The following is a 17500-nucleotide window of genomic DNA, read 5'->3' on the forward strand; positions in this document are numbered from 1 at the left end:
CTCTTCTGTGTTCAGACCATTCAGACAGCCGCAGCTCTGCTCAACTGCGCGCCTTGCGTGTGCACGTTCTCCCTCGCAGCACTACAAACTTTCAAACATGACGGACACGGAGTCAGATTTTGTTTACCGTGATCAGAGGTTGGTGCTGATGCCTATTTTCATCGGCACATCAACGGTTAGACCGAGAAATCAAAATTCCACTAGAGCTCCAAGCGGTTTTGTACACGCAGATTTAAGTTACAACACTGTTTACAGCTCTTCGACTCAGGGTAAAATGTCATTTTTGGTACATAGCCTAGCTAATTTAACCCATTTACTCCTAAAATGCCTGCTAAAAACGCCTATAGAATCCTATGGCATTCTAGACTAAATAACCTTATTTCCTGAGGGTTTTCTGAAAACATACTAAAAATTGTCAACGTCTACCAAAATGTAATATCTAAGCCTCTGTAGCACCTAGAAACATGAAATAAAAAGCATGCTGCGCTACGCAGCATCCAGCTGGAGGGTCAATGTTGCGCTACGCAGCATCCAGCGGGAGGGTCAATGTTGCGTCATGCAGCATCCAGCGCGAATGGGTTAAATACACTTATGGGTGCTTGCGTTTAGCGATATAGCAAATCTAAAGTCCTCAGGGAGACAGCCTACATGCTGATTTTATAAAGAGGATATACACGCGGGGACTCTCGAGCAGTTAGGGGCATAATTTTTATGATTCCCGAAACCTCATTCAATCGTGCATAGGGATTTTTTCTTACGAACCGGAACGTGCAAAAATGGTAATGAACGCATACAAAATGACGGTAGCGTCTATCACACTCTTGGTGAGTGACTCAGTTACGTTGTTTAAGTAGCCTAAGGGTCCTTACGTGACAAAACAATGCGTTTTCTACTCGTGAAGAAACCGTCTAAATTCAAAGTTTTTACTGTCACATCTGCACACAACTTTGCCTTTTCCTGACAAGCAGCTGTAAGTAGGCTAAGCATGCTAAATTTGACATCCAAACAGTATTCTAACGTTAGCTTTGAGATACTGCTTGATTTCATAACTTAACTTAGTTTAGTCTCTTCAATGTAGCCTACTATGTTGTGATAAGACCTTGGCAGAGTTCACTTCAATGCAGCAGTTTTTAACAAATTTGCGCAGCATGGTCACGATGCTAAGCGGATTTAATAGCAATTTAGCCAGACGTCTTCTATGCAATGCTTCTATGTGGTAACAACAATCCTTCAACAATCCTGAATATTTTGTTAAATGCACATGCAGAGGAGTGGCAGCGGGCTACGAGAGAGAGCGGGGCGGGGCAAGGAAAGGCTGCGTGCGTAAAAAGCGCAGCTCAATGGCAATGCAAGGATTTGACCTTATATTTAATTTAAATTAAATTAAATTAAATTAAATTTAGAATATTAATCTGTGGCGGCCGATTTTTATTTTGTGGCGCCCCGCCACAGATTAGTCAATATATGGGAAACACTGATATGGTCATAACCATTACAGTGCTCAATTATCTATTTCTGAGGGAAATAAACGTCAAGTTTGAGTTGTAAAGCCGGCATGAGCTCGACAACATTCTTTTGGGCTTTCCTGGAAGCAACTGATGGAAACTGAGATACGTAATAGTACAAACTTTGAATTTAAATGGTTTCTTCACAATTAATGAGTTGAAAACGCTGTTCATGTTGCACAGAACTTTTAATGACATTTTGAGTCTGTTAACCCTTAGAACCCTTAGCTGTTTTTAGGGCATTTTCACTACCTTTATTCATAAGGATTTATTCTGGTCATTGTAAGTGCCACACACACATATTATATATTGTTTTTTTCAGCAGTCTAGGCTATCCAGATCTGCTATCATTTCATGCATTAGTACTAGCATTGATTTTATTTAGATTTTTAAAGAATTAAAATATAAAAAGCGTATTATAAAAATTCTTATATTTCGACATGTATCTCACCACAGCAAGGTCATAGCTCTACATGCATTTCATGTATGTGTAGGGCAGACTGTCCTGAATCGGGCAATATAATTGCCATGTTGGAGGGATACTCAGGGGCTGAGCAGTTTACAGAAATATGTGGTGTGTGATTTACGGAAATAAATGCCATTTTTTATTTAGTGATGAAAAATGACCTTTCTGCGCTCCATAGCTGTGACACGAACTGATCTGACCTGACTTGACCCGAGGTTGCGTGTTAGCCTGTGTGCCTATGGTGCATGCACTCAAAATGATTCTCAATTTTATACTGCATTGCCATGAACAAAGTAAAGGCAAAAAAGGTGTTTCTTTGTTGAACAAATTAGGATGCAATGTGAGCCTTGAATTGGATGCCATGCAGGAATTTGCTAGGGTCTCAAAACCGGATTACCGTAAAACTCCAAATAATAGCCCGGGCTTTTATTTTCCCAAATCGCCAAACTGCACCGGCTAGTATTAGAGACAGGCGTCTGTATGAGACAGGCCTTTAATTCCCTTTACACAAAACCTTTCCTCTGAAAGATGGAAAATATTATTGAATTAATTATTTCAAACACACTGAATGTCTACTTATATGACTAGGCTATCTGATGACAATTACGGATCATCATTCAATTAGTGTTGAGATGTTGTTCATTGAGTGAGATACAGTAAGATCCAAATAGCGGGGATAGCCAAAACAGATGAAACATGTTTTAATTAAACGTAATCTACAAAGAGATCGTATCACACTGAAAGCTCACATTTTGTCACTAGCAAATAGCCTACATCGGTCCTTTGTCAAATACAGTTGCATTATCAGCCCTGACCAAAACCGTTCAGGAATTATTTATGCAAAAGTGGAACGTGCTTAATGTTTCATTCTCCCTCCTTTTCGGCACGAATGAAACAGCATGGGAGAGCATGAACCATATTGTTTCTCCCGTTTTGTACATTCAAATCATAGCCTACTTCCAGGCGCGCGGGAACATATTTTTGACCAGGGGTGCTGAATAACAAAATAATCATGGATGTCCGACGATTTCTCCCCCAGCATATGATTCGAATTTAGACGCCATTTCACCGCCGTGTAGCCTATGAGAAGGTCTAAGAGTGAGACGTTTTATAATGCCCTGGGCAGCCACATTCCACTGCAACTATGCGCAGCACTTGTCACTCCGACTCATCAATAAAAACTGTGCGCGCACACACCAGTCCCATAGAAGCGCACTTGTCTTTACATCATTAACCTATTTCAGTAGGTTATATAACCAGAGAATGTCCGTAGACGGGCTCTGATATAGCCTAGTCTAAGGTAAATTCCTTTTCTGACTTCTCTTTATCGCCATGGCATTTAGAATAACATTCGCAAACAGTTCTGGTTTTGTTGCCAGTTTTAGAAGATTAAATACAATCCGAAACTAAAAAACAGATCAGGCCTCTACTGGAGACCGGCCTTTAACCCAAACCTGTAGCCACGCCAGGCGTTTAAAAGAGACAGGCGTCTCTTAGGGACTCGGCGATTATTTGAAGTTTTACGGTATGAACATGCTTTGCCACAAAAACAGACAAAAACGTGGGGTAAGTCCAGCTATATTAAGTTATTATTTTGCTGTCACTTCGTCTGTTTTATAACCCAGAAGGATGTACCAATGGATAGCCCTGTGTCCCCTCTTTCATCTGATATGCTTGCCATATCTATGCGATTACGGGTTCGCGAGTAATTCAAACGAGAGTAATGGGTGCGCAGGTGAACGCAGAGAAGTATAGACTGTAAATATGATGCAATTTGATTTAATTTCATGATTTTTTTTTCATACTTGATCGTACAGACAAGTGTGTAGTCTCTTTGGAAAGCCCCACTTCTGCTCTGCAAAAAAGGTTTCATCTTGCTGCGATGAACAGTTCCGGAGCAATGTAACAGAGAAGAAAGGGTGTGTTTTTTGACGCACTTAGCGTCAATCGGGTTCTAAGGGTTAAGAGTCAAAAAGGCATGTTTAGATGATGCCCCCAGACCTAGCATTGTATCTGACTGGGAGCACTGGCCATTAGCTGCACCTACTCCAGTTCGGTAGCACCGATTTTGGTCATTTTTTTTTCCTATGGACAGTACTCGGTGACGTCTAGCGATCAATATCCATGTAAAAATCAGCTGGATTTCTCCTTTAAGAGCAGTTTTCTCACTGCATTGCTCTATGCCCACTGACCAATCTTATATTTGCACTAATAAAGTTCTTAATACAAATGTAATGTTTTATGTTGATTGAGAGTATTGTGCTGGCTACTTGCTGTGAACCAAATTGCCCCTTGGGTGCATTAAGGATAATCCAATCCAATCCAAAGTACAATAACTAACATTTAGTGTGTCACCTAAAAAGTAAATACGTGTTGTGAGAGACTTCAGAGTTTGACTATTTACAATAACAGATTTTAACCATTATGTCTGTGTGTGTGTGACGAAAACCAAAGGTCTATATCTATTTGTTTTTCCAGTTTTGCTTGTTTTAAACCAGGAAAAAATACTACCGAAATGTGTAAGAATGTGTTTGTGTATGTGAACGCACAAGACTGTGGTGTGTTTGCATGCAGTAAAATGTTTGGCACTGATTCAGTGATTATTTATTATGCTGCCTCTCTCTCTGTCTCACACACACACACACACACACACACACACACACACACACACACACACTGATAATTACCCCGACTGGCGGCGGGGCCTCACAGATACCTGCTTACAATAATGCCATTAAATTGCAAAGCAGTTGCTCACGTCGCTGCCTTCCGTGCTTCTCGCTCACTTTGAAATGCAAGCAGGCCGGCCTCATTCCTGTCTGCCTACCTACGCTCGGGCCATTGAAAGCCTCTCTTTCTCTCTCTCTCCCTTTCTCTCTCACTCTCTCTCTCTCTCTCCCTTTCTCTCTCACGCACTCTCTCTCTCTCCCTTTCTCTCTCACGCACTCACTCTTTCACTTACCGGCCCTCTATTTGTCTCTGCTTTCGCATCTCCAGGTATGATCAAAGGTGCCTTTTTCCCTCTCAAGCTGGTCATGTGTATAAATGTGTGTAGCTGTGTGTGTGTGTGTGTGTGTGTGTGTCAATGTTTGTGTAAATGTGTGTGTGTGTGTGTGTGTGTATGTAACACCAAGACAGAAGAAAAACACATCACATCAAAAAAACAACAAGCCGGACATGGACGTCAGGGGGATTGGGGGGGTGGGGTGGGTGGGAGTGGAGTGAGAGAGAGAGAGAGAGAAAGAGAGAGAGGCCAGAGAGAGAGAGAGAGAGGACAGAGAGAGCGAGAGAGAGGGAGGGAGGGGCAGATAAATGAACAGGAGTTGAATGACTTTGTCTTTACCTTGAGCATGTGGATGAAAGGCACAAAGGTAGCCCTCTGAAGACCATTTCTATACAGCTCTGAAAAAGGACGAGGGGAGAGAGAGACATATAGAGAGGAAGAGAGAGATAAAGAGTGAGATAGAGAGAGAGAGAAAGAGAGAGAGATTCACCATCATCGCTGCTCTTTAGCCCTAATAACATCATTCTTCTCCTCTGATTGGCAAATAAAGTGGCTATTGATGAGGTCCACGATGGGAGGGGATGAGGGACAAAAGGGACGAGGAGAGGCAGAAATTGATTTTTTTATTTTGCCTCTCTCTCTCTCCCTCTCTCTCTCTCTCTGCTGGCTCCAGTGTGTGTGGATGGCCAGGAGGACCCACATGAAATTCATTACATTCCCAAACAATGAGACAGAGACACTATGCTCCCTCAAGCCACACACACACACACACACACACACACACACACACAATGACACTCTCGGCAAGCTGTATACACCGCCACAATTAGCTCAGCGAGAGCAAATTACATCTGGAGCATCCTGCTAACACACACACACAAAGAGAGATAGAGAGACACCTGGTCAAGCCTCTGAAGGGCCAGAAATGTAAGAGAGTGAATTATGGTGACTCTGTGTCTGTGTGTGTGTGTGTGTGTGTGTGTGTGTGTGTCTGTGTGTCTGTGTATTGTTTGAGATTGACTGAAACAGCACATGTGTGTGAGTTGGAAATGTGAGTGATCTGTGGCAGGCTGAAGCTGAGAGGAATATTGTGTTCTTTCCTCACATTTTTCAATTCAAATGTCATAACAAACACATATACACACATACAGCACAAAAAGGATTTCTGAGGGCCTAGGCCATCACCCTTCCTAATGGCAGACCAACAAAAAAAAGCACTGCTCAATAGGTTTGTTTATTAAAACTCTGCGCTGTCCTTTCCTGGAACAGTACAATAGCAAAGCAGACTGCAGAATTAACTCCCGATCAATGCACCCCAAGGACAGACAGACTGCTCACGAGCCTGCTCAGTGCTTAAATGCTTCCCTTTATGCACCTGCACTAACAGGAGAGCTACGTGCCATTAGTAAACTGCTCACATTCCACTTAGCTAACACAATTCTCTCTCACTTTCTCTTTCTTTCTTTCATTCTATCTCTTTTTCCCCCTCACTAATTTTCTCTTCATCCCTTTCTCTATTTCGACCAGTTACTGATTTCGTCTATAATAATAATGCATTTCCCCAGCTACACAGGTTAACAGCTAAACGGGACCAATAAACACACACACACACACGCTTTTAAGGGCCGTTCACACCAGGAACGATAACGATAACTATAACGACAACTACAACTATATCAATAAAAGTGTCCAAGTGAAAGTCTCTCCTTGTGTTAATGAATGCGATAGGTAAAATGCGATGGGCTCTAATTGGCTGTTAGCTTTTTATCACTCTTAAAGTGATCCCCAACGATATCGTTCTTCATGTCGTTATCGTTATAGTTTATGTGTGAACGTCGTCATTCATATTAACGAGAACTATGTTTTTTTTTTATAGTTATTGCTATAGTTATCTTTCTTGGTGTGAACGGCCCTTTAGTCTCTTCCCTGATTACATCATCCCCATATTCACTCACTCACTCACTCACACACACACACACACCTGCACAGACACACACACGAGCGCACACACACACACACACACACACACACACACACACACAGTCAGCTCTCTATCGGCTATATTATCTGTATTATCCCCACTGTTCTCATGTGGCCATCTCTCCTTCCTCTATACTCCTCTATACTCCTCTTCCTCCTCTCATCAGGCTCTCTGAGGCCATGGAGGAGAGATAGGACAAACACTCTTACAACAACCACAAAACAGAGCATCTCCCTTCCTCCATCTTTCTCTCCCTCTCTCTCTCTCTCTCTCTCTCTCTCTCTCTCCCTCCCTATCTCCAAACATCAATGGCCTAGAGCCGCTCTCACTCTTTCATGTGCACACCGAGCGTCCATTAGTTGTCTAATTAAAAAAAGAAACAGAATAAAGGAGTTTAAGTGAAGTTTCTCTCACCGCTGCTCACGCCACCCCCCCCCCCCCCGCGCTCACGGCCACTTTGTTCTACGCCGACCCCCCCCCCCTCACTCACCCCCCCGCCCATCCCAGCGGTCCCTGATGTCAGGAGAGCATGTCTTTATGGAACACCCGCATCCACAACAAGACCACTTGATGCATGCAGGTTTGTTTGGGGAGATTAGATTGGGGAGGTGTTTGTGTGATGGGGGGAGGTGTGTGCAAGACCCTTACCCAACCAACCCCCAACCCCCCCCCCCACACACACACACACACATCAACCCCCCCCCCCCCTCCACAACACTCCTTCTTAATTGTTGTAAAAAGATGTCAGACGGATGATACTTCACTGCTCTTCATCTATTCATCTCATCTCATCTCATCTCATCTCATCTCTCCCTCCCATTTCTCCGTCTTTTGTTTTGTCTCTTCGTAAATGGATGAATTAAGAGCTACGCTGCGCTGTAGGTAAATCGAGTGCATTTGAATACACAATGAGGCGGAGAAAAGGTGGTTGGAGGACGGGGTGGGGGGGTGGGGTCGTGGTGCAGAGAGATTAAAGAGTTACTCACTTTTATTCTTCATGCACTGCCGCCATCAATGATCCCTGCCGTTTTGTAAGTGGTTGCGTCAGTCTTAAAACAACAAGCAAGCGCTTTAATGTCAGCGATGTTAAAGTGCCCATATTATGACTATTTTTCAACAAGTTAAAATAGGTCTATGAGTTCCAGAAAACATGTTTCTGAAGTTGTTTGCTGGAAATAGCTTGTAGGAAAAGATTCTTACCTACCTCTATTACACTCTTTTTCAGTCCCTGTCAAAGTGTGCTGTTTCTGCTGCTCATTACATATTAATGAGCTGCTGCTCACTTACCCACGCCCCACTCCATTAACTGTTACCAGGGTCATTTGTGCCAAATCAACAAATGCCTCCAGCCTAGCCTGACCATCTTGGCTTTGCTTCATACTTTGTCAATAATGCTAAATTTTACCCAACAACTACTGTGCAAAGGTTTAAGCTTGTATCTACATTATTTTCTGAGATATGTAGGCTTAAAAAACAGTTGAACTCGTAGGCTTGGTGTGGAGAGGTGGGGTGTTGATTATGCAACGTCTGAAACACACCAATTCAAAATCCCCTAACATCTACTACACCTTCGTTTTACATAGTATAGCCCGTAGCTAACACTTAGCCTACCATAATCTCTATGTAAAACGGTTAGCTTGCTAGCTAGCTATCTAACAGTGGAACTTCAGTAGCCTACAACATAAGCTTAGCTATCTCACCTAGTTGTAGGAAATATGTAAGTGATGGAATTAGAATGAATCCCATGAACAAACAGATAACTCTTACACCAACCTTATTTTGTGCCTTGTTTTATTCACGTTTGTTTAACTATATAGAGTTTGTTTAAGTATAAATCCTTTTCCCTGCCCACTTCGATGCAGCTCCATAGGTTTCCATTATATCCACGTAACGCAATTGCCCTAAAAGGAGGTGGTGGGTGGGAATATTGAAATGTTTCGGCTTGTGACGTCAAAAGCCTTGCCGATTTTGACCAGCTCACCCTTGAGGCTGAAGGCAGGATACATCCAGAAACCCTTATCTCACTCAAAACAGCATGGGTGTTTTTTTTTTCCAAGTTTGTATGCGTGTGGAAGCACCAGAGACACACAATAACACATCAAATCCCAGAAAAAGAGATTTTTTCATACTATGGGCCTTGAGACCTGGACCCAGTGGCTAAATGACAAGAGCGAAAGCGCCTGTGTGTGTGTGTGTGTGTGTGGTTATGTGTGAGCCAGTCTAAGTAAATGTGTGTTTATGATTCTGTATGAGTGTGTGTTTATGTGCATATGTTTGTGACTGTATGTGTGAACAAGGCTATGTGCTCCTGTGTGTGAGAAAAAAAAGAGAGAGATAAAAAGAGAGAAAGAGAAAGAGAGAGAGAGAGAGAGAGAAACACCCCATTCTCACAGAGTGAAACACAGATTTCCAATGTTAAAGGAATATTCCAGAGTAACAGCAACCTAGAGCATGGGTCGCCACAGCAACCTAGGGCATGGGTAGCCACAGCAACCTAGGGCATGGGTCAGCTACAGGCAGCTCAAGGGCCAAAGCTGGCCCTCCAGCAATATTATTTGGTCCACCAGATTATTCTGGTAGCCCTTTTTACAATATCGATTTATAAATAATCAAATTATAACCAAATTATAACCAATCAGACCGCGGATGCGGATATGAGAAAGAACACCAGAACGCACTATGATCCTGCTGCTCTGTGCATAGACCTCTGCTTAAATTTTGCTCTTTCGTGCCTCTGTCGACTGGACAGGTCACCCTGAAGGTGCTATTCGTGTTTTGACACATTGCGACCATGTCAAATTATAAGACACCAATAAAGTTATATTTAAAGGTTGTGGTCGTCAATTCAGTTAAGTGCACAGAGTTGGTGTTTGTGCCTCTGTCGAGTGGACAGGTCACCTTGAAGGTGCTCAAAAAAAAGAACACTCAATTGACAGCTGATGTGAAGAACTACAGACTTGTCTCCCTTCTTGTCAAAGATTCCTGAGTGGTGTTTAAGCAAGTTCCTGATTTCCTATTTTAGAACATCCTACTAACTATGAGGCCTGGAGTGGCAGCTACAAATGGACTACTGTAACTTGGAACTGTATAACGCCAATCGCTGCCTCTCATGTGGCAGTATGTACTTCTGCACTTACAATCAAAGATTCTAGAGCGGAGCATACAGCTTTACAGAATAAATATTGTTAACATTTTAGGATCAGCGCCATAGGATTCCCACAGTAGCCAGCATCTGTGACGACACCTGAGCTTACTAAAACGGAGCCCATAGAGTCATAGAACGAACTTCAACATATCCAACGTACTTTCCTGCCAGTAATCCATATTGCTCTGTTCTAGAATCTTTGCTTACAATACCTCATTTGAGTGCATGAGTGTGTTCACACTGAAAACTCTGACGACACGACGTGCACTACAAGTCCCCGGATGGTGCACTCATAACGGTCAAAAAGTTGAGTGTAGAAAGATGGACACTTTCTGCCCTCATCGGACGCCATCTTGGCTACATACTGTAGCGGCAGGGCAGAGAGCATTTTCAAATGAGCTAATCGTGGTTGAGGAAACTGGAACAGCAGCAGGGAAAAACACACTTTACAGATGTACGAGCAAGATATAACATAAACTGTTCATGTTTTGACACAGTACGACCATGCCACTGGCAAAAAGAGGGCACCAATAAAGTTATATTTAAATTAGGTGATCGTCATTTCGGAGTCACGTGATCACCTGGACAAGATGGCAGCTTAGGTTTTTAGCTCCTGGCCCAACCTTGCCAAATTGTTGTAGTTTCCGAGTTATTTGTCTGAATACAACCTTGTTTTTTGATATTAGAACCAGGTTAGCCATTATGTCTACTAAGTGCAAACTTGGCAAGATATTGACGCTATTACGGACTCTTTATTTGAAAAACAACGGGGCTACTTTGAACCATGCCTCACACAGATTCAACAGATGGGAGAAGACAATGTTGAGAAGCTAAGTGCTATTCACGCTGAACTAGCCTCCCTGGCTGCAAGCTTGGGTTCTATCAAATCCGACGTGGAACAACTTAAAACTACGGTCTAGAGCAACTCTGGTGCGCTCAAGAGTTATGGTCAGTCTCTGCAGGACGTAGATTTGAAGTTGGCAGACATGGAGGATAGAAACAGAAGATGTAACATTCGCGTCATTGGTCTGGAAGAGGGGCTCGAAGGCTCCAACGCCATTCAATACCTCACTCACTCCCTTCCCAAGTGGTTTCCGACCCTTTCCGACACTCAGATTGAGATTATGAGGGCTCATCGAATCTACAGTGACACTCGCAATCGAGGAACTAACCGCACACTAATTTTCAACGTGCTTCGTTACACCACTCGTCAAGCCATTCTGCGGGCTGCCAAGAAAAACCCTCTTTCCATCGATGGCCGGGCAATTACTTTTTGTTTTGCAGAGTGGACGTAGCCTTCTCTTGACAATATTATAAGTTTAGGCCTATAGGCTACTTGTTGTGTGGGTTGTAGGACACATTAGATTTTCATTACAATTAATGCTTAAAGGCATATAGCCACACCACCAAGTTTTGGGCTGGACTACTTTGGCTGCCCATATCCAATTTTGATCACAGACCTGCAGGTGGATGTTCCTTCCTTTTCTCTTTATTTTTACTGTAATTTTTGTGTTCTCTGTGTCTGTGTCTAATGTGTTTTATGTTTTGAGGGACTTAACTTTGGATGCATCATTGTTGGAATCCTACGATATGAGTTATCTTCAGTGTTCGAGAATGTGCCTACATGCTTTAGGATTGAGTTTTTTGGATAATGGGTGAACTTTCTTTTTTACCATGGAACTGTGGTGGATTGAATGCTCCCCATAAACGTGCAAGCACCTTAAACTTACTGAGGAACAAAAATGTTGATATTGCTTTGCTACAAGAGACGCATTTGACTAATGCAGATGGTAAACGTTTAGCCAATAGATTTTATTATACTGTGGCTTTCTCCTCTGCCACCACAAAAACAAAAGGCGTGGCCATTGTAGCTAGACGGAAGGTTTTATCATCGTGGGCAGATGATGCTGGCAGAATTGTGATAACTAAAATAGAGTTTAATGCCAGAAATATTGCTCTTGTTTCTGCATATCCTCCAAATGCTTTTGATGCCACTTTCTATAACACTCTCACAATCAAAATGTTAGATTTGACTGATTACTCTTTTATTGTTGGCGCATATTTCAATGCTGTGTGGGATCCTGTTGTTGATAGGTCAAACGCAACATCTTTAGGGGAGCAGGGCCAGGCCACCAATGCTTTAAAATCATGGGCCAATACTCTGGGACTGATGGACATGTGGCGGACAGTTAATCCCTCCTCCAAAGATTTTACGTTTTATTCAGGCAGACATAAATCTTTTTCTAGAATTGATTTTCTTTTTGCATCCCCCAACTTTTTCTTTCCATTGTAGCGTGACTTTACAATATGAAGATGTGATAATTAATAACCAGAATCATAATTTACTATTAAAAGATTTTTAGTCATATAACTGCTTAAATCCAGCTTGCTCTAAAACAAATAAAAATGTGCAAATGCTGCAAGGTAATGATAGACAACCAGTGTGAAACAAGTTAGACTTAAAATGTTTAAAAACTTAGAAACTTAGAATTGAAGTGTGTTTTCTTAATTAAAAGCATAAATTGTTTTTGGCTAGAATAACCTGTTATGATTTTGCTTAAATTTAGAGTGTCTTTCTTAAACATATAAGAAAGTTTGCTTATAAAACTTAAAATGTTTTGCTACATAAAATGTGTTTGCTTAGATATAAAAAGGTTGTGTTAGAATTAAAGTATGTTATGCCAAATGAGATGTGCTTTGAACAAAATGTAAAGACAGAACATAATGTACCAGCTGTAAGAAACTGTTTGTCAGCAAAACAAAAAGCTGACTGGCAACTAAGCAAAAAAAAAAAAGCAGAACCAATATTTCATGGCAAGACATAATACCAAACTTGGACGTTCTGCCTGACTGAGAGGGGTATAAAAAGAGAACAGCTCCTTGTTCAGGGTTCTTTTTTCTTCTTTTTCCTTTTCATTTTTCTTTGGACCGAGCATTTAGCCTTTAGACTTAGACAGTTTTCATTCCTTGTATTTTTTGTTTGTATTTAATAAAAGTCAAAATCCTAACCTTTGATTAGGAGTTTGTAAAAAGACCGTCTAGCATTTTTTTCATATTTTTCTGCCTCTCCTGTGTTGCTGAGAACCCCGGATGCCTTGCAATAGGGCCTCCTGCTCCAAAGATTTGACTTCGCTTCGGGTAAGTAAGGCGTCCGTTTGAGGGCTACTTTCTAAGACACTGTATATGGGCAAAAAACATACTGCACTGACACACACAGGAGTAGCGAACTCAGCCAGGCATTTGGGAAGGAAAGTCCTATGCTCCAGGGCAGACAAAAAACCAAAAAGGCTTTGTTAGCAAATTTATTTGGCGCGTCAAATTGTTTGTGAAGCTGAAGTCTAGGACCCGTTGTGGTCTAAACGCACATCACACACCCAAGCGAGGATACGGAAATCTGCCTGATAAATACAAGTGTATTTATAGATAGAATCTAAAATGTTATAGATCCGTTGTGGTCAATTGAAGTTCTTATATGTTACAAGAACTGTCATTTAAAAAGGAGCTTTCATTTAATTTTGACAAGAATCCCCAAATAATAGGGTAGTTGATTTTCTCTCAAATCTGGACGGCCAGACGAACGTCCGTAGTGAGTTTCTGACCTCTCTCAGATTTTGATGACAAACAACTCTTGCAAATACAGCTCTGGATTTCTTCCTCTTTTAGTGAAGTTAACCACATTTTGAAGTACAAGTCAAAGGGAACAGGGAATAGCGACTAAGAGATAGAGAGACTCTGAAGTGGTCTATTTTCCTTAGCCCCTAAACCCCAAATTAGGGATTTTGATTCAGATAGGGAGAGCCTCTCCATCAAGCCAATCCTCTTGTACAGCCTAAACCCGTTGAAAAGGGGCCCTCGCACCAGACACACACACTGAAAGATACTTCCTCTTTTACCCTGTGATATTATCACAGTCCGAAGACGAACACCAACAGGAGTAGCGATCTCAACTGTGTTAAAGGGAATCCCTTTGGACACCAGAGTGGACACAAAACGCAACACCATAGACAAGGCGATTTTGCTACCAAAGGCTTTATCTGACCATAAGGGTGTCCTTTGTTCCATTACTGTTTGTCAATTGTCTCAGTGTGCAGCCAGATGGCGATTTAACACATCTTTGCTAAAAAATGAAGCCTATATTTCTCAGTTCATTACTGAATTTAAGGAATTTGCAGATATCAATGTTGGCTCAGTGGATGATCCTAGAATTCTATGGGAGGCAGTAAAGGGATTCATTAGAAATAACACTATACTGTTCAGTTCCAATGCACAGAAGGCCAGATCTCATCAGCTTCAAGCCCTTGAATCTAAATTCATGAGGCTAGATTCTGCTTTGCAACATATTTTTTCAGAGCAGGTATCTTTAGAGCGCTCCATAGTGAAAAAAGAAATTAATAGTATTTTAAAACGGAAATCAGAATTCCAAATTCACAGGACAAGACAGAGATATTATTTTTATGGGGCCAGACCTAGCCACCTGCTTGCCATGAGAATTAGGACCAGTGATCATTTCTCTGACATACCAGCCATAGATGGCAGCTGATGGCAATATCATTACGGATCCCAAGGAGATTAATGACACATTTAAAACCTTCTTTTCTGACTTATACCAATCAGAGGTTATTCTAGACAAAGAACGGTGTGATAATTGGCTGACTCAGTTGGACTTACCCCAACTTTCCAGAACGGATTCGGTCGGTCTAGATGAGTCAATTACCTTAGAGGAGCTGAGAGTAGCAGGGCAGAGAATGCAGAGAGGTAAATCGCCAGGACTTGGCGGAATCCCCCCTGAATTCTATACCACTTTTTGGGATCAGTTAGGACCCTTTCTTTTGGATATGATTAATTTTTCTGTTGATAAGGGCGGGTTTTCTAGAGATGTTAATACTGCCTTAATTTCTTTACTCTTAAAAAAGGATAAGAATCCTAGAGAGTGTTCTAGTTATCGCCCTCTTAGCCTTTTAAATTCTGACATAAAAATCTTTGCAAAACTCCTTGCCCTTCGTCTTGAGCCCCACATGCCAGTATTAGTTAGTCCTGATCAAACAGGTTTTATTAAATCAAGATTGGCGGCAGATAACGTTAGGCGTCTTTTGCACACCATTGATGCTGCAACAGGCAGTGGGACACCAATGTCCCTCCTTTCCCTTGATGCCATGAAGGCTTTTGACAGATTGGAATGGTCATTTTTATGGTCAGTTTTGGAGGCTATGGGATTTGGTACCACTTTTATTAAAATGATAAAAACCTTATATTTTAATCCTTCAGCTCAAGTGTTATCTGGCAGAACTCTATCAGCTTTATTTCCGATCTCTAGGTCTTTACGTCAAGGATGTCTTTTGAGCCCTGCTCTATTTGTCCTCTCACTGGAGCCACTTGCTCAGGCTATTCGCTAGTCCGCTACGGCCTCTCCGAAATGGGAAAACCCCGCTCAATCTGTACCCCACCTCCTGTTTATCTGTGAGGAATTTGGTAAATTATCAGGATTTAAAATTAACTGGTCTAAATCAGCACTCCTTCATCTTAACATTCACGCCAAAGAATCATCCCTATCTGTCAGTATTCCCATTGTAAATCAGTTTAGATATCTGGGAATTAAAATCTTCCACCCTCTTAATCAGATTATTAAGCACAATTATTCAGGTACCTTATCCAATGTTTTGAAGGATATGGACCGGTGGATTGTCTTGCCCATGTCTATTCAAGCCCGTGTCTCTATTACTAAAATGAACATTTTGCCGAGGATAAATTTTGTTAGTTCTATGCTTCCTCTCCCCCCTCCACCTGACTACTGGAGTACGCTTCAGTCTGGAGTCTCTTGTTTTATATGGAAGGGTAAACAGCCACGCCTAAAAATGTCTACTTTACAAAGGAGGAGGGAGGATGGTGGTCTTTCTGTCCCTAATTTTAAATTATATTTTTGGTAATTTGTACTCAGGCCCTTGCTTTCTTGGTTTGATCCACACTCCTCAGTCTCTTGGCATACCTTAGAAAGCAATTTGGTAAAACCTTGGCCTCTCCAGGATGTGCTTTTTGCCAACATCTCTAATAAACAGAGTCAACTGCGGTTTGGCCCCATCATCTCCCATCTTATACGAACATGGAGAGCGGTTGAATCTCATCGCCATCTCTCATTTAAGTGGCACATTTCTTCTCCAATATTTAATAACAAAGCTCTATTGATTGGCGGGAGGCCTATATCAGCTCCGCAATGGGAGCAAAGGGGTGTCCGTCACCTAAAAGACATTTTTAATAATCATGGTCTACTTTCTTTTTCTGATATCCAAAATGCATTCAATCTGCCAGGTTCTTCCTTTTTCTTTTATTTACAGCTAAGATCAGCACTCAAGGCATATGGTGTTCCCTGGCAGGGCCCTTTATCCACTCACCCACTTCGACATTTATTTACGGTACAAACTTCAAATAAGGGCATGGTGTCCAAACTTTATGAGTTTATGATAGTCCCCCAACACTTTGGGCTTCCCGTTGAAAGGATCTGGGAGCGGGACTGCCCTGAGTTTGACGAAGAATTTGATTGGCATGATGTGTGGTCCGATATCCCTCAAGTATCACGCAATCCAGATCATCAACAAATTCATTTCAATTTTATTCATAGGACATATCTTAGCACCAGTTAAACTTCACCATATGCATATCATTAGTGACTCATCTTGTACGCTCTGTTCTTTGAAGGCTCAGGGCACATATCTTCACATGATGTGGGACTGTCCACCGGTCAGTGGATTCTGGAACAATGTTGCATCCAAATTGTCTGGCTTGGTTCAGGAAAGAATTCCTGTGTCTGTGTGTGTATTGATTTTAAATAACTTGTCAAATTCTAATCTATCGAAACTGAGTAAGCGCGCTGTTTTTGCTGGATTGACAGCAGCCAAGAAAATGATTGTAACCCGTTGGAAGCCACCTCATACTCTTTCTGTTAAGGCCTGGATCCTTTCGTTTCTGGATGTTTTATATCTGGAGCTTTCAACGGCCCGAATTAACGGTGCTTCAGATAAGACATTAGATTTTTGGCACAATCTCTCTAAATCTTTGAAAGATATGCTTTAAGCTATCCAGCCTTTTCCACAATAGTCTGCTATGTTGTTTAGTTCCCTCTGTTTTGTCTATGTCTCCGTCTGTATGTGTATGTTTTCGATATTGTGTCTTTTGTGTACGTACGGTTGTTTTTTGGTTGTTTTTTGCTTTGTCATTGTTGTCATTGTTATTACAGTATGTGGTATGCTAGAACAGATCCTTTTGACTTTTTGTATGTATTATGCCACATGCCATGCTCATTGAATTGAAATAAAATAAAAATTTGATCCGGAAAAAAAAGGTGATCGTCATTTCTGCTAAGTGCACAGAGTTGGTGTTCGAATTGAGACACTACTCTGTGGAAATG

The 17500-nt window shown here is 41.7% G+C and overlaps 1 protein-coding gene and 1 long non-coding RNA gene across 5 annotated transcripts in view; one reads left to right on the top strand and one right to left on the bottom strand.

The window, feature by feature from the left end:
- The window catches only part of afg1lb (AFG1 like ATPase b), a 61394-nt gene that overhangs the window by 25511 nt on the left and 18383 nt on the right, over positions 1 to 17500 (bottom strand). For all 4 annotated transcript variants that reach the window (XM_076272872.1, XM_076272871.1, XM_076272873.1 and 1 more), the window contains one exon: positions 5315 to 5373. In XM_076272872.1, the coding sequence (XP_076128987.1) occupies positions 5315 to 5373 (59 nt within the window). The remainder of the gene's footprint in view (positions 1 to 5314; positions 5374 to 17500) is intronic.
- Positions 13019 to 17425, top strand: LOC143109541 (uncharacterized). Its single transcript, XR_012983896.1, has 3 exons — positions 13019 to 13239; positions 16431 to 16508; positions 16792 to 17425. It is a non-coding gene; the product is annotated as an uncharacterized LOC143109541 (long non-coding RNA).

This window comes from Alosa pseudoharengus, unplaced genomic scaffold (genome assembly GCF_046254945.1).
Source record: "Alosa pseudoharengus isolate Yale_2024_CS ecotype anadromous, Long Island Sound unplaced genomic scaffold, YU_APseudo_1.1 YU_APseudo_1.1_scf_7, whole genome shotgun sequence".
In the NCBI taxonomy this organism is placed as follows: Eukaryota; Metazoa; Chordata; class Actinopteri; order Clupeiformes; family Clupeidae; genus Alosa; species Alosa pseudoharengus.